Genomic DNA, 18425 nt, shown 5'->3' with positions numbered 1-18425 from the left:
ACACCTTGCACATCAATGAAAGACAGCAGACGTGCAGAGCTGGGCTCTGGGTGTGGCTGGACCAGTTGTGTTTTACTCAATCCATTATTTTCCCTTAGCATCACTGACCTGCCACAGACAGTACAAAAGCCAGCAACATGTCTCTGGCCATGGCTGTCCATAACCTGATCTAAGAAACACCTCTAAGTAAACCAAGGGTTTATATGAAGAAAAACAGATGGGAGCACAAGAGCCAAGTCAGTACCATCGTGTGTGGGGTTTGTATTTATCCTGTCAAGACAAAGCGCCCTCTTTCTTAAGGGCAGCACAAGGAAACCTGCCCCAAGAGGCATCTCCTGCCCAACAAACGAAATCAAACAGAACCCCACAGCCAAATAAAAATAAAAATAAATAAAAAAAAAAAAAAACATAAAAAGGAAAGAAACCTTCTGCTGATTTACTCATCACAATGTTATCGCTTCCCCTGTCGAGACAGGGAGAAGCCCTGCGCTCGTGGGGGGAGGACCAGCAGGTTGGCTACTGAGACACTGGCCACCACCAGCGATAACACCCTTCCCTGCTTGTCCGACACTAAATACCTCGGCTCTGTACAGGCTGCTGCTTCACCCACTGCCCCACAACATCGCCCCACAGCATCACCTATGGCCCCACAGCCCCGGTCCAGCACCACAGCCCCGCCCGCTGCCCCGGGCCCCACCTTTTTGGGCCTCTTTCTCCTCTGAGCGCTACCGTTGCTCCTCTCGCCGCCGTCGCTCCGCTGAGCTGCCTCCTCCTCATTCATCCTGGACGACAGATTCCCCGGCGCCGCGCCGGGCCGTGGGCGCCTGCAACCGCTGCCGAAGGTGGGGCCGGGCCGGGGCGGGCGCAGCAGCATTGCCGCGGCAGCGACGGGCGGGGCCCTGCGGAGCAGGGATAGGCCGAACCCCCGGCTCTGCCCCACTGCCGAGCTCGCGTGGGGAGCGACCGGGCACAATCCCCGCGACAACGGGTGGCCCCGAACCCCCTTGGACAGAGGGCTGGGCGCTGCACGGAGGGGCTTTGCCTCTGGTCATCCCCACTCAAAACGTGCGCTCTAAGGGGAAACTGAGGTACTGGCACAGGTTGCCCAGAGAAGCTGAGGCTGCCCCATCCCTGGCAGTGTTCAAGGCCAGGCTGGATGGGGCTTGGAGCAACCTGGTCTAGGGGAGGGTGTCTCTGCCTGTGGCAGGGGGCTGGAACTGAATGAGCTTTAAGGTCCCTTCCAACTCAAACCGTTCTACGACTCTATGATTTTATTTCATCAGCAAGAAAGAACAAATATTGACCTCTCCCAGCCCTGTGCGCATGAGTTGAGCTGAGGTTTGTAATTTCCTTTATGGAAAGAGGAACCAAGAAATGGAGAGATGTGTGGAAGAACAAGGCTCAGAAAAAAGTATTTCCAGCAAGAGCTAGTTGTGTCCTCCTTCCTGAGAGGACATTAGTGCTTCTCCCTCCCTGGCGGGGGAGGGGGGGGGGGGCAACATGGGTGAACCCGCAGCACTTGCCACATCCCAGTGTGCTGCTCATACACACCCTCCTCATTCCAAACCCATATATATAACAACCAAAAGATGCTCCACAGTCAGCATGACAATAATCACGGCAGCTGAGATGGACACAGCATAAGGTGACAGTTTGTACTACTCTAATAAATTACCCCTTTCTCACTTGGAACAAGCAACACCACAACAGCCACATGTCATGTGAGAACAGCAAATGCATTCTTCTACTACTTCTGGTGAAGTCATTAAATATATATATAATATACACCATTCCACGTGCAGCTGAACAAACCAAATAACATCCTCAAAGGCTGGGGAACAAAGAAGTAAAGTCACTTTCATTCCTCACTCAGCGGACGAGAGGCTGAGGAAAGTGGAAAAGACCCAGCACAGCAAGAACACGTCCCATGGCCATGCTGGCTGCTAACACAACAAACATTTGCACCACTAAACCAGAGCAAGCAGTGTAACAATCCCCAAGTCCCTTATTGTTCCTTTTTTACTTTAAGAGTGACTTACTTTAAGAGTGACTTCTTTGTTACTGCCAGTAGTAGTAAATTCTACCCTAAAAAGAGAAATAACTGATCTAAAGCAAAGGGAGCTCCAACTCTTGAAGGCGGCAGGTGCTGCACAACACTGCATCTGTTAGGATGTAATTAGAGCTGCAATCACAGTCACAGTGAGTATTCTGGGGAGGAGGTAAACTAGTAATTTGTTACCAGCACTACACACTCATGGAAATCATTTGTGATGAAACCTGTAAAGATGTGGTTATCTTTTTCTTTTACAAATCAGCCTAGTCCACACATATATGCTGGGTTTAAACAAAGAGGTCATCTCCTCTTTCACCTTTTAGTCAAATTTTGCCCAAATCCATCTCCCTCCTTGCCCTTTTTTTCCACACAAAACTAAAGCCTTTTATGGTCTTTGATACGTTTACTCCCACTAATAAGAAGCGATCCTTGGATTAAGGCAGATTGTTGAAGTCTGTGGTGATAGTATATTGTGTTTTCTTCTTACAATCATGTTTCTTGCAAAACTAAATATAAAATTACAGATGTTTCTGACTGTAAATATGAAGACAACTTTAATCACATGTGATGATTCTGAAAACACAGAGACACAACACAGTTGAATGGGGTGAAGAACACAGCGTCTTGCTCTCAGCCAAATCCATCACTTATCCTTTCCCTGGAAGAGGTGAGACTTGCTACTGCTTTGCTAAATCTACATTTATTTTGGTCTTCAAGCTGGAAAAGAATAAGGAAACAGGGTTGCAGGAGAACTCCATGACAGCCAGGAGAAGGAGCAGATTTTCCTGAGAGACTTATGACTGAAGGCTTGATGCCTTGTTATGAAGTCGCCAGGAGTCACCAGGAGCAGAAAAAGGCCAGGACCCCCGGGAGGCAGCCATGGCTTACTGCAGGCAGTGACGTGTGAGGAAGTGAGAAAGACACACTTTGAGGATTTTCAGTTTCAATACATATGTTTTCTAGTTCTTCATACCCTATCTTCTCAAGTAGGTCCTTGTCAGGGTAAAAACACAAAGGGAATTAAGGAGTGGTTAGCTACAAAGCCAGGCTGCAAACAGTATAGGATCACTCCTGCAATTATCCATCACAAAGCTGCACATTTCTCACCCCATCTTTTCTTTCTTTCCATCAGCACAAGAGAGTTCCACCACCACAGTACTCCCTGTGAAATCAAGTATACAGTCTGACAGTGCCCGCAAACAAAGTAAAGGGAAAGCCTATTTGTGACAACTATCTCAAATGCTTCTCAATGAGAGCTACAAAACCAGCTCAAACCCACAGGTACAAGCTTCCTGAAGGACCACCACCTCATGAACCTTCATTACTCTTAGTTCAGGTCCCCAGATCCAGGGCATTCCCCTTTGGCAATGCAGTTTTAGGAGCAGTTAAAGAAAAAAATGCTCTTGCTCAGTCCTAACACATGAGTACTCCTAATTTCCCACAATCCCAGAAATCCAGCATGGAACCTCATCAATCTAACCACTTAAGACATCTCAGCTGCTGGGAATGGACCACGGGTCTCATAACTGCACCAGCTCAGGTATAACAACCACACAAGCAGTCTCGGAGAAATGCCCAAACACACCAGTGACTGTTAACTATTCAAGTCTGCTGAAGGCATCCTCCCTTATTTAAAGCAGTGGATTGCGTTTCCTTCACAAAGCAAAATTTATTAGCTGAAAAAAACTACATAGACATCATCAAGCATCTCATATGAGGAGTTCCACAGGGAGTAATCTTTCACTCAGTTGTAACAGGGCTGTAGTCACATCCATTATGACCCCTCAGCTGTTTATAGAAGCTCCAACTTCAACCCATATCTATCAACCTTCAGAACCTAGTGCAGGACTCATAATTTATGACCAGGCAGTTCCCGTGACTGAGGGCTTAGATGATCAGGTGTGGAAGCTTCCCACGGATATATACTGCCAGTCACAGTGTTTTGAGGCCATATTCATTGCACCTAAGTCCAGGTGCTTAGCCAAAACACTTTAATCCACCCAATAGCTCTGTTACATTCCAATGGAACAGCCTTTCATGTTAACAGTGCACATTTACCTCCCTCCTTACAGCTTTGGGGAAGGGAATTCCATCCCATCTTAAATTTACTTTATGGAGCTGAAAAGAAAATATACTCCAAAAGTGTGAAGCAACTCCCTGACAGTTCTTCAGCCAAGTGCTGGCCAGCCTCCCCACTGCCAAGGAGCTTCTTGTAGTACATTAGCAGGAACAGCAGTAGTATTAAATTAATTCCTTTCATTGGGTAAGTACAGTTAGTCGGAAGCACTTCCTTACTGAGTTTTACTTGAGTGTTTTCCAGACTTAGGACCCTCACTCCCAAATGCATTTGCGTAGGCACATAAGCCAAAGCCAAAAGGGAGCATTACCTTTACAACTGTTGGCAGGTGTCATGAACCTGCACTACGCTCTGGGATGCTGCAGCTGGACCATGGCTGCCATGTAATCTGTCAGGCTTCTAACCATCTCCGGCATGTCGACACGGTCCATTTCTATCACAGAAGTCATGCTTTTGAGAAGAAAATAATCTTTTTCCTTTTCCAGAGTAATTTCTTAGGATATAATTCCTGGTTCCTTCCACAATGCTAACATTTAATCTTAAAAGCGAGTGGGAATATCCCACTGAATTAACAGCAGCAGATCCATTAAAAATAAAATGTTTACAATCCCAACGTTAAAAAAAAAAACAATGAAAATTAGAAACTTATAGCTAAAAACTGGGACTTCTGTCTACACCTTAACCTTACTTTACATTCTGCACCTTTTCTATCCGTACTACTAATACTACTAATAATAATAATTTTAAAAGCATTGTCATTAGTCAGAACAATTCCACATTTTGGAAACTGAATGCTCAGTGGGATCTTATCAACATGTATAAATACCTGACAGGAGAGAGCAAAGGCAACAGAGACACAGGTTCTTCTCAGTGGTGCCCGGTGACAAGAAACAATGGGCACAAACTAAAATACAAGAAATTTCATTTAAGCATAAGAAAAAAAAAACTTTTAATGTGAAGGAACTGCTTAACTATATAGACTATGAATTCTCAAACCTTAGAAATACTCAACACTTGACCAGACACAGCCCTGAGCTGAGACAGGGATGGGGGTAGACAATCTCCAGAGAGCTCTTCTCACCTCTTGACCACTCTGCAATGCTACAAACAGGATGTTGACTCTGCTGCTCTTTGAGGAGTTTATTGATTTTGGTATTTGATAAAAGCATTCAAATACTCAGGTGTTCCAGCTGAGTAATGGCAAATATTATTATCCTTAAAATGGTGACACCAATATTTTATCAGCTGCTTCTATGTTTAGTATTCTAAAAACCAAAACACTCTACCACATGTGGTATCTGCTCTGTATCCATGCTGCAGTATGCCACAAATGGTATCACAAATCAGATGGTATTTTATTGGCTCACCACTACAGGAGTTTCTGCTGGTTACATTGAGCTGAACCCTCAGCTCCCATCTGTCCCACCCTGATAAGGGAAGGACAATGGAGTGCAGAGGGTAGGGATGTAAAAGCCATCCACGCTTTGTTACTGAGAACATTAAACCAACTTGGCATAGGAAAGAGCTAAAGGATGCATTTATTTAGCTGTGCCAAAATGTCTGACCAAGTTATTTCTATGATAAAATGAAGTTAAGTGCCAGCTTGACCTCGTGCTCACCAACAGGGAAGGGCTCATTGGAAATATGACACTCCAGGGCAAGCTTGGTTGTAGCCATCATGAGATGGTCAAGTTCAAGATCCTCAGGACAGTCAGAAGAGTGTGCAGCAAGCTCACTGCCCTGGACTTCAAGAGAGCAGGCTTTGGCCTCTTCAGGAACCTGCTTAGTAAGGTTCCATGGGATATAGCCCTAGAAGGCAGGGAGGCCCAGGACTGTTGGTTGATATTCAAGGATCACCTGCTGCAAGCTCAGGAGTGTTGCATCCCAACTAGAAGGAAGTGCAGCAGGAGGGCCAGGAGACCTCCTTGGATGGATAAGGAGCTGCTGAGGAAACTTTGAGGGAAAAAAGAGACTTATAAAAGGTGGAATCAAGGACAGGCTGCCTGGGAAGAATACAGGGATGTTGTCCAGGAAGCTAGGGACCAGGTTAGGAAAGCTAAGGACCAGTTAGAATTAAACTTGGCTAGGGATGTGAAAGGTAACAGGAAGGGATTCTATAGGTACACTGCAAATAAAAGACAGACTAAGGACAATGTGGGCCCTCTCCAGAAGCTATCAGAAGAACTGGCTGCCCTGGATTTGGAGAAGTCTGAGGTTCTGAATGACTTCTTTGCTTCAGTCTCCACTGGCAAATGCTCTGACAACACCACCCAAGTCTTGGAAGGCAAATGCAGGGACTGTGAGAATGAAGACCTTGCGCCCACTGTAGGAGAGGAACTGGTTCAAGACCATCTTAACCTGAACATGCACAAGTCCGTGGGACCTGGTGAAATCCATCCACAGGTCCTGAAGGAGCTGGCAAATGAAGCTGCTAAGCCACTGTCCATCATATTTGAAAAATCATGGCAGTCAGGTGAAGTTCCTGATGACTGGAGAAAGGGTAATTTAACCCCCATTTTCAAGAAGGGGAAAATGGATGACCCAGGGAAATACAGACCAGTCAGTCTCACTGCTGTGCCTTGCAAAATCTGTGCCTGGCAAAATCCAGGAGCAGATTCTCCTGGAAGGCATGCTAAGGCACATGAAAAACAGCAAGGTGGTTGGTGACAGCCAGCATGGCTTCACTAAGGGAAAATCCTGCCTGACCAATTTTGTGGCCTTCTATGATGGTGCTACAAAACTGATGGACAGGGGTAGAGCAGTTGATTTCACCTACCTGGACTTGTGCAACGTGTTCAACACCATCCCGCACGACATCCTTGTCTCTAAACTGGAGAGACATCAATCTGACAGGTGGACCACTCGGTGGATAAACAACTGGCTGGATGGCCGCATGCAAAGAGTTGTGGCCAATAGCTCAATGTCCAGCTGGAGACCAGTAAGAAGTGGTGCTCCTCAAGGATCGGTGTTGGGACTGGTCACGTTCAATGTCTTTGTTTGTGGCATGGACAGTGGGATTGAGTGTGCCATCAGCAAGCCTCCAGCTCAATGTCCGGCTGGAGACCAGTAACAAGTGTTGCCCCTCAAGGATCGGTGTTGGGACTGGTCTTTGTTCAATGTCTTTTTTTGTGGCATGGACAGTGGGATTGAGTGTGCCCTCAGCAAGTTTGCTGATGACACCAAGCTGTGTGGTTCAGTTGATACACTGGATGGAAGGGATGCCATCCAGAGGGACCTTGACACGCTTGTGAGGTGGGCTGATGCCAACCTTATGAAGTTCAACTATGCCAAGTGCAAGGTCCTACGCCTGGGTCAGAGCAATCCCAGGCACAGCTACAGGTTGGGCAGGGAAGAGATTCAGAGCAGTCCTGCGGAGAAGGACTTGGGTGTCAATGAGAAAATGAACATGAGCCAGCAGTGTGCGTTCCCAGCCCAGAAAGCCAAAGCGTGACCAGCAGGTCGAAGGAGGTGATCCTGCCCCTCTACTCTGCTCTCATGAGACCTCACCTGGAGTCTTGTGTACAGTTCTGGTGTCCTCAACATAAAAAGGACATGGAATTGTTGGAATAAGTCCAGAGGAGGGCCATGAGGATGATCAGAGGACTGGAGCACCTCCTGTATGAAGACAGGCTGAGAAAGTTGGGGCTGTTCAGCCTGGAGAAGAGAAGGCTGTGTGGAGACTTCATAGCAGCCTTCCAGTATCTGAAAGGGGACCTATAAGGATGCTGGGGAGGGACTCTTCAATAGGGACTGTAGTGATAGGACAAGGGGTAACAGGTTAAAACTTGAATAGGGGAAGTTTAGACTGGATGTAAGGAGGAAGTTCTTTACGGAGAGAGTGGTGAGGCACTGGAATGGGTTTCCCGAGGAACTTGCGAATGCTCCATCCCTGGCAGTGTTCAAGGCCAGGCTGGACAGAGCCTTGGGTGACATGGTTTAGCGCGAGGTGTCCCTGCCCATGGCAGGGAGGTTGAAACTAGATGATCTTAAGGTCCTTTCCAGCCCAAACTATGCTATGTTTCTATCTTGCAGAAATGAGCATTTTTACATGCTGGTATACAACTCTTAATTATTTCTTCCCTCCCCCAAACAGAATCAGTAGCAGAGAAAGTAAGGTGCAAGGAAAAAAACAAAAAAAAAACAAGGAGACCAGAAAAATATTTTTACCCTTCTCAACAGATAATCAAATTATACCTTTTAAACCTGGAAGGCACATTTTGTCTTTTCCCCCTTCTAGTTTGCTGTGTGTAAAATTTCTGAGTGAAATCTCAGTCCTGATAAAGACAAGGGGACTTTCACTGCTGCCTTCACCCAGCCAAGCCAACCATCACTGTTCCAACACAAATACACCAACTAATATAATGGCCACCCATATGGAAGAAACAACCTGGGCTTTTATATACAAAACCTGAAACTCAGAGACCACAGCAAACCTTCACTATTTTGTTTAATGCAAAGGGGATACAACCTAACTTCTTCACTCAATTCTGTGTGTGCTCCTAGGTATGAAAGGATTCATTTCTTGACAGAGACAGAGGGGATGAAACAACGAAAACATCTGATTAGTCAATGATGGTCCCTGAGTGGGACCGATCATTCCAGACATTTCCTACCTCAAGCAAAATGCTGGATACAGTCTTACTGGCTTTTTTATACCTAGTTGAGGATGGATCCAGGGAAGAAGAAGAGGTGAACAATCTTTACAACAAGAAAAGCTGAGGCTCTTGCCCAAGAGAATGGGCAAAAATATCCCAAGTGTGAAAACAAACAAAAAAACCCCAACCAAACAACAACAAGAAACAAACCACACACCCAAAAACAAAAACAAAACCCAGTAAACAAACCAGCACAGTGACCAAAGAAGTGGATAAGTATTTGTTTCTACTGATTCTGATTGTAATGTCCTACAAAACAGATTCCTTCAACCATGTGTCATAGTTTTCCATTTAAAATAACCTGTTATGTTGTGTTTATGAAATACTGGAATGTTACAGAGTTTAAATCTAAACCATGCAACAGAGCAAATTTTCTTTAATCTGTGGTCAAGACTAGGTTGGACAGGGCTTGGAGCAACCTGCTCTAGTGGAAGGTGTCCCTGCCCATGGCAGGGGGTTGGAACTGAATGAGCTTTAAGGTCCCTTACAGCTTAAAGCATTCTAGGAATCTGATAGCCATGACTGGCCTGGTAATGGATCTCCTCAGTAGCCAAGAAATATCATGTTTGAAAAGGAGACCCAACAAAAATTATATCGGTACCAAATCCCTGCTGCAGTTTACTCCTGATTTACAACTTCAGCATGCCAGTGAGCAGTGGGAAGCAAGCCCCTTTCCACCTGCCAAGCAGTGTGTTTTGATCACTCACTTTCTTTTCTTGAGCTTCCTAACTCTGGCACAGCACAACACCTCTCACTGCAGGTTTCTACACAGCAGAAAGACAGCAGATATTTCTGTGGTGAATACATTTGGGTGACTTATTTTCTCAGGTGAGGACCTGTTGTTGGGATCAGCCTCATCATCAAAAGACAATACCTGTCTGTGGGTTCTTGGTGTACAGCAACAACACATAGTACCCTCTTATCATCAGTCAAATATAGCAGAGTTGATGATGCATTGTAATATTGAAAATGTGTATTACAGCAAAGGTTCTTCTTCCAAAGGTAAGTATTTCCAAATCGGGAAAATTTCACATTTGAGTTTGATACTGTCAAAAATGTGTATCTGTGTTTAAAAAATATATAATCATTTGACTCTTTCTCTTGTTGCTTCTATCCTCTAGAAAAGTATCATTCCATGGAAGTGGCAAGGAACTATCAATATTTAAGATTTTCTGAATGGGATTCTCAACAGCCTTTAAGCACTGATACAAGACAATCAGCTCAAATAAATCTCAGACTACCCTTTCAAATACCCATTAAAAAGTAATGCAGTAAGCTAATCTGACACTATCTTTTTATTTTCTGCCAGAAAGGGAGCATTATTAATGTCAAGCCACCAACTCAATAGACAAATCAAGGAATTGTCTCAAGAAAGAATCAACTTTGAAACTACTGGCTATTCTAATGAAACACTGAGTTACTTTGTCTGTCAGTAGTAACACCTGCTATTTGTTGGGGTGATACAGTATTTTTAACATTATGTACATTCTAACTTCCAGCCAAGCTGTGCAGAGGTACTATTGTCCACAGAGTTTGAAGTTCTCCGCAAAACACATCTGTAGTGAAACCCACAGTCAAAATGCAGATTTAAAACCAGAGTGGGGAGAAGAAATTCTTCCTGTGAGTGTGCTGTAGATCAAGCAAATTAAAATCTACAATCTGACCGCTGACTGCACCATTTTCTGCCCAGTGCGAGCTGCAAATTGATTGTTTACATTATCCATTCATCTGGTACTTACAGCTGAGTGCATGTGACCTCACATAATGCCTCTGTCTAGAAGACATCAAACCTGGGCAAGAGAATACTCTAATAAGTACCTTGCAATCACCATGCTGGTCATATGCCCCATGGTGATTGCCATAGTAACCAGACACGTACCATGGACACTTTCAGCTTGGAACATTCTTTTCTTATGCATTGAGTCTTTGTTCTAGGAGTAATTGTTACTTTATGTTTTATTTCGGACAAAGGAGGTTTTGTGTTCATTTGGCAAAGCAAAGATTATCAGAAATCAAATCTGCTATCAAGTTACAACACAAAGGAAAATTAGAATAAACATTTATGTCATGGGTTCTATAAAATACAATATCTTCACATGCACAAAGTGCAAGAGAAATGTGTCATATTTTCAGCAGAATGTAACAAAATAAAGAGCAATGATTGTTATCTCCACCCTTCTCTTGCTAGGTATGGCTTTCATGTGCTTATAAAATATTTTCATCAAACTTCCACCTCTTGGATTTAATTTTTATACATATGTACTGACTGTCTCAAGATGAACTTGAAACAATCATCAGAAAGAGTTCAGCTATTTCAGATTTCACATCCACATGCTTTGAATCAAAAAGCACAACAAAAGTAACAGGATTGCCAACACCAGGGGAGTGGAACTGGAACTCAATCTGGGAGCAGCACCAGTGGCATAGAAGGAAAAGAGAAATGACACTGAGAGGTTGAAAGAGGGGATATGGAGAGAGGAGTCCATGCTTCCTAAAGCATTGTGTTCTCCAAAACCTATGGGAAACATCAAGATCTATGATCAACACATGTTTTGAAACTCTTCAGATGAATCGCAAAGTGGCTCACACACAGAGCATGAACCTGCTGCCATTGTTACCAACAAGGAGGAAATGGTTGTCTACTATTCCAGAAGTAAGGAAAAGTAAATAGCAGTGGTACTTATGTAATGCTAATTCTACCTGTATTGGTGCATTACATAGCCAAATTATATCATTGCAAATCTGTTATTTCACTAGAACCTCCTGCCTCAGTTTCGATGGCCAGACCAAGGGATCATTGAGAGAGACAGAGTAAGGGCATCTTTTATCCCATTTGCAGATTATTATTTTTTTAGAGAAATGGGAAGACATGGTTTTAGGGCACTGTAGGACTAGGAACAGGATGATGGCTTCATAGCTAGGGCAACTGAACTTCACACCAGGTAGCATGATTCATGCTGCTACACCTGTTCCTGGCATTGTACTTAGCGCAAGACAGATGCTTAGAAACAAGCTGTCTGCAGGGAAGGTTCTCATTTTCAGATGCCTATCAGAGATCTTGCAATCTTTTCTTTAAAGGGTTAAAAAAATCTCAGGCATAATCAAAGTCAAGAAGACAGTTAATAACTGGGGATCAGGGAGATGGAATACACTTACTCTGAAAAACAGAAGTCCCTATTTTCCTGAACTAAGGGTATAAACATAGTCAAAATCTTTGAACATCATTTCTCTCTCTCAGCATCCCATCTATTGAACAGGAGTAATTGTATCTCTTCAGTCAACAGAAATGCAATGAAAATTAATTAATTCTTTTCCAGCATTCTGGATATTACTTTGATGAGCACTATAGATGAGCCCCCAAGCTTATTAATTCTTTCTTCATGGGAAGGGGAGAGGGAAGGCTTTGAACAACATATTGTAAACAAGGCCCAGGGCCATGAATCAAATTATGAGAAGAAAACAAGCTATTGAATAGCTGTCTGTTCAATGGTTGCCAATCTTTTTTTTTGGCACCCAATATAGCAGGAGTCAGTGGAAAAAGTGTTACGGGCTTCAGTGTAACTGAAGATTGTGTCACCATGTATACACATGACTGGGACATACAAAGGTTGCAAAAGCACTGTCTAACTTGGTACTCTCAGTCAGCTCCTTTAGGTGTAGATTTAAGTGTGTGTATACATACATGTGTATATATATATATAGGAGTAAGGACTCAACTATAAAAACAGGATCAGAGTGTGAGACATTCTGATTTGACAGTCACTGCCATTTTCACTGATCTCATATCTTAGGTACATAGCTTCTACTTGATGGTATATCAAATCCATCATTGGAAACCTATTTGAACCAGGAAAGGTCCAGCAAAAAGTTATTTCAGAAGGAAAAGGAAATGTTAATTAACAAAAACTATATATTCCACAGGCAAAATGAGGAACTATAAGCTCTTCTGACTTAATCCCAACACCAGTTCCTTTGGCTTTTATTAATCATTACTAGAGCAAATCCCTGACACCCTAGGAGCTTACCAATGAGCTCTGAAGCTACTGCATCAAATTGTCCATCATACACCAGCCCCCAGGAAACACCACACTGCCACAGGGAAATAACTAAACACATCCTATCATAAACTGATTCTGTAAACTCCAGAGAGAATTATTAGCACAGGGTACAAGAAGAGTTTGAGTCTACCCCAAAGCAACAGAAAGGACTCATGCCCAAGGTGTCCACTTACAGTACTGAGCTCTGCGTGGCAGTGGCGATGTTCTGCTAAGTCACTTAATCTTACTACTCTTCATGATATTTTATTATTATTATTACTATTAGTGATTATTATTACTCTCACAAGATAGATTCCTGCAAGCTATTCCACAGTCCTGTTTACCTGGGCCTAAGGACAAGGAGAAAATACTGTGTAAGCCTTTGCTGGAAATGGGACTGCAAGCATTGGAGCACCCATTGCATGAGTTGCCCTCCAAGCCACAGTCTCAAAGGCTAACACTGGAGAAGAAAATTCTCCTGTCTTAACTAAGGAAAACATAAAATATTAAGAAGGTGTCCCTGCCTGTGGCAGAGGGTTGGAACTAGATAGCCTTTAATGTCCCTTCTAACTCAAACCAGTCTGTGATTCTATGACAAAACACCAAGATCCTGAATGACAACTCTTCTATGATTGTCTCCCCTAAACCATTTCCTCTCTTCTAAGCCTGACTACACTGGCATCTTCCTGAACCCCATTTTTTCCTGCCACAGTGTTCCACTTGGAAGTGTTTTAATCAAATATCTGGGACAACTTCTTGCCTTGAGTGAATAAAACACTTCCTCTAACATTCAGAGAAAAACTGCATGTCTATATATTTATTAGCAACAAAAACTGGAGTAACATTTAACAAAGAATTTATACTTCCTTTACTGTAGAAGGCCATTTCAGCACATCAATCTGATATTCTTCTACTGAAAATACATCTTCTTAAAAAAATATTCGCTTTGGAACTGTACCAACACATACTCCATGAAATAGATGTTTAAAAAAGAAGAAAAAACAAAACAAACTGTAAGCACTTCCTTTTTTCACCCACAGGTATTGTACCTTGAAAAAAAAAGAAAAAATTAAAAATAACCACTTTCTCAATATTAGAGGAAAAAATTTACTTATGAGATGTTCTTTTTGTGTTCAGATAAGACATTTGGAGCAGAGATATGAGTAGGGCCTTGGTTTTGCTCTTATGTGTTAGGCTGAAGACAGACTCATGCCCAGGCCATGGTGGGATTTTGTGCTGTTGTCACAAGCTGTGACAGGTGAAGTTCCCCATGCCTCAGTCATCTAAAGTCAACAAAAAGACTCCACAGGGGCTGCCCTGAGCTACGTTGGCAGATTGCATGGAAGAAATTGAGTTTCAGATGGCCCTTTTAGGGCTCTGTCCTCAGCTGGGTACAATGTTCAGTGAAGGTTCAAGGCACTGAAGCATTTATTCACCTCTAAGTGCTTTTCTGTACTGTGGCTATCTCAAAATGCATGCTGGAGTGGTATAACTATAAACCAACCTCATACAGCAGCCTGCAAACTAATCTATCCTCCAAATTAAAGTGTAAATCAAGAAAAAATCAGATCTGAATAGTCCTTTATTGCATCTAATCACCTTTAAACCGTAAATCTTTTTAGGTCAAAATCCTCAAATATGGAAGAAACAAACACTTTTCATTCCTAGAGACAATGGACACTTACTAAACTGATTCTTATTTTATGATCCTACCATTTCTGTCAAAACATGTAGCTACGGGCCAAGCTGCATTGGAGAAGGAGGACTTGCTCATGGTATGCAACAACTTCACAGGCTGGTTTGGGTTGAAAGAGACTTTAAAGCTCATCCAGTTCCAACTCCCTGCCATGGGCAGGGACACCTCCCACTGGACCAGGTTGCTCCAAGCACCGTCCAGCCTGGCCTTGAACACTGCCAGGGATGGGGCAGCCTCAGCTTTTCTGGGCAATCTGTGCCAGGGCCTCACCACCCTCACAGGGAAGAATAAGAATTTCTTCCTGATGTCTAATCTCAATCTCCCCTCTGACAGGTTGAAGCCATTCCCCCTTGTCCTACCACTATCAGCCCTTGTCCAAAGCCACTCTTCAGTTTCTTGTAGGTCCACTTTAGGAAGCTGCTCTAAGGTCTCCCCAGAGCCTTCTCTTCTCCATTCTGGACAAACCAGCTCTTTCAGCCTATCTCCAGAGCAGAGGTGCTCCAGCCCTTGCAGCATTTCCAAGGCCCCAGCTTGCCTAATTTGCAAGTAAATAATATTTAAAAATCCTATCAATGATGAGTATTAATTATAAAAATCAGTTTTAACATTAGAAGGTACTTTACAAGACAGAGCTCAATTTTTGAAGCTCACTGGAGAGACCATCTTTTCTAGCTGATGCTTCCTCCAAAGAAATTGCCAGTACCCTGAGTGTAGCAGCCGTACTCTGGCAAATTCACCTTAAGGAGGTGGCATTTCTCTTACAACATGGCAATTAACACTCCCACAGTGAGTAACAGCATGAATCATTCTACCAATTAAAAAAAAAAACAACCAAGGAAAATGGCTATATTCTTCTACTTTAAAATAGGCCTTTCCTTCATATGCTTCACTGTAAACAGCCCAAATACATTTGATCTTAGAATAAGTTTTCTGTTTATAATATCTTAGGCCAGAGCATATAAATTAATGCATTTATTTTTAACTCCCTGTCTCAATAAGGAAGCTCTGGCAGGGAAGAATCTCCAGAGTGCTGTTTACCTTGGAACCGAACATGGCTTTGGGGAGGCAGCCATGTCCAGAGCAGCCACTCACACATTAAAACATAAAATGGAACAAATAAATAAAGAATACCAACACAAATCCTGGAGAAATGTTAGTCTGACAAAGCTCTGGAAGCTCTGAACAAGATGTAGGATGAATTTGTCCATAAGGAAAGTCCAAAAGTTTCATGGTATGAGACACCTGTTATAAGAAATGAAGGAGGTGAGCACGAAACCCAAGGTGAATCTTAGGCAGAGGGCTTCCAAAGCTCTTCAGAGATTACTGTTTGTGTGACAGACACCCTTTCACCCCAAAGCAACAATAAAACAGCCTCTGGAAAAAGATGCTATCAGCGTATTCTCCCAAACCAGACTCTGGCTTGCTGTTTAAATCCATACTTGAATCCACTCTTCACCCGAAAAAGTACATTTCCCTATAGAAGCAAGAGCTAAAATTCTGCTAAAACCTACATTAGTTCAAGAGTGGGGAAGGTGACCTTCTTCCCATATTTTTGCACATCCTATCCCAAATCTTTTTTTCTCCCTTCATAACTATTATCTAAAATCAATGCATTTATGAAATATCATTCCAGTGGGGGGAAAAAAAAAAATAAAAAATTCACATTCTGGGTAGTATACACTATTCACCAAAAGTAGTTTGGTAAATGGTCTGTATTTTGGTAAATTAAAAAAAAAAAAAAAACAAAAATCTGTATCTTGGGAATATCTAGCTACTTTTTCTTTAAATATGACTTTGGAATAGTTGCTATTTTACTGTAATTCTGGTGGTATTTGACAGCAGTTATAACATGGTATAAAACCCAGATCAGAAAGTCCTAGAAGTGGAGCCTGGAAGAGAAGAGGCCACCTGAGGAGAGAGAAGAGGCCAGCCTTATGGCATTATGCCAGGCACAGCTACAGGTTGGGCAGGGAAGAGATTCAAAGCAGCCCTATAGAGAAGGACTTAAGGGTGTTGGTTGATGAGAAAATGAACATGAGCCGGCAATGTGCACTCGCAGCCCAGAAAGCCAACCGTATCCTGGGCTGCATCAAAAGAGCGTGACCAGCAAGTCGGAGGAGGTGATCCTGCCCCTCTACTCTGCTCTCGTGAGACCTCACTTGGAATCTTGTGTGCAGTTCTGGTGTCCTCAACATAAAAAGGACATGGAACTGTTGGAACAAGTCCAGAGGAGGGCCACGAGGATGATCAGGGGACTGGAGCACCTCCCATATGAAGACAGGCTGAAAAAGTTGGGGCTGCTCAGCCTGGAGAAGAGAAGGCTGTGTGGAGACCTCATAGCAGCCTTCCAGTATCTGAAGGGGGGCCTGTAAGGATGCTGGGGAGGGAGTATTCATTAGGGACTGTAGTGATAGGACAAGGGGTAACAGGTTAAAACTTGAACAGGGAAAGTTTAGATTGGATATAAGGAGGAAGTTCTTTACGTTGAGGGTGGTGAGGCACTGGAATGGGTTGCCCAAGGAAGCTGTGAATGCTCCATCCCTGGCGGTGTTGAAGGCCAGGCTGGACAGAGCCTTGGGTGACATGGTTTAGTGTGAGGTGTCCCTGCCCATGGCAGAGGGCTTGGAACTAGATGATCTTAAGGCCCTTTCCAACCCTAACCATTCTATGATTCTATAGGGACAGTGCTGCTGCAACCACAGGGACTTCTGCTGCACTTGACGTTGAAAAAAGAGGATGGAAGATACTGATGCCAGTCCAAGCACAATGAGAAATCTTCCATAGGTACAAAGAAAACAGATGAAATAGAGGAAGAAAAACAGAAAGCAAATAAACCAAAAGACAGTTCTACCATCATACATAATTAATAAAATACAATGAAGTTAATGAAATATATGACTTGAACTGAATCCTGGAGTGAATCTAGCAAACGCTAAAGGAAGACATTTTGTCTATGAACTACAGTGCTTCTTCACAGATCAACAACACATACACGTAATTAGGGGAGAGAAAGCCTGAAATATTTAAACACAACTAAAGGAGGGGACAACAGGGAGCAAATACATTTGGATTGTAAATTTATAAAGTAACTTCCACTGAAATAAGCAATATACAGTTAGTATATGTTTTGTTGCATTGCTATGACAGAGGCTTATTTACAAGGGCTTCTTTTCCTTCTTCCCTAAAGTCAGGATTCTCAATTAAAGCAGAAGGAGTATCAAGTATCTTTAGCATCTCTTTCTTGGAAAACCAGCTACAATAGCTGGCAATTTTGAAACCCAATCTGATTCAACCCTCAGAGCTAATACAACAGTTGGGAAAACAGTTATTTTTAACTCTCTGTAACTGTAATTGCAAATTTTTATTTTGGAAACAAAATTTCCACCTGCAGAATAATCAGAAAAGAGAAACAAAACATTTCATGTAAAATGAAATCCTGCAAAGACTTGAAAATACTTCCTAATGCCAGTAAAAATACTCATAAAATTTAGAATGCGAGACAGCAGCTGGCAAAAGTTAGCTACAGGAGAAGCAGTGTGGTTCATAGTTATGTTGCAAATCAAGGCACATAGTAGCAACCAAAACTTTTCATTTCCTTTGTGATAAGCCTTTCATAGAAAGCTCAGAAGTATTTCTTTTTGCTACGCTTTGAAACCTCTTATGAATTTCATACATTCATATTTGAAGTGTCTAAAACACACTTTAAAGCACAAGAGTCAACATGATATGGAAACCACCACACAGCGGATAAGAAGGATCCTTTACCACGTGGCAGCTTTAACAACATCCAGGTAGCACCCAGATTGTCCAGCAGTTGCACTCCAAACACCTTTTTATTGCCCGGATGATTTGGGTTTGTTGGTTCCTTTTCTAGCAGTAAGTCAGAACCAGTTTCACTGCAGGATGC

General features: G+C 42.9%; 1 protein-coding gene across 15 annotated transcripts in view; it reads right to left on the bottom strand.

Moving 5' to 3' along the window:
- The window catches only part of ANK2 (ankyrin 2), a 367179-nt gene that overhangs the window by 228425 nt on the left and 120329 nt on the right, over positions 1-18425 (bottom strand). For 7 of the 15 annotated variants that reach the window (XM_062620867.1, XM_062620875.1, XM_062620879.1 and 4 more), the window contains exon 1: positions 698-855. The exons of 2 other annotated variants lie outside the window; for them this stretch is intronic. In XM_062620867.1, coding sequence (XP_062476851.1) covers positions 698-781 — 84 coding nt within the window. In that variant the 5' untranslated portion in view covers positions 782-855. Of the gene's footprint in view, positions 1-697; positions 858-18425 lie in introns of those variants that run through there. 6 more of the 15 variants (XM_062620862.1, XM_062620861.1, XM_062620859.1 and 3 more) reach the window with 2 other exon arrangements.

This window comes from Pezoporus occidentalis, unplaced genomic scaffold (genome assembly GCF_034315485.1).
Source record: "Pezoporus occidentalis ecotype Australia unplaced genomic scaffold, CSIRO_AGI_Poc_V1 ctg224, whole genome shotgun sequence".
Taxonomy (NCBI): domain Eukaryota; kingdom Metazoa; phylum Chordata; class Aves; order Psittaciformes; family Psittacidae; genus Pezoporus; species Pezoporus occidentalis.
This window is presented reverse-complemented; position numbering and strand designations above follow the sequence as displayed.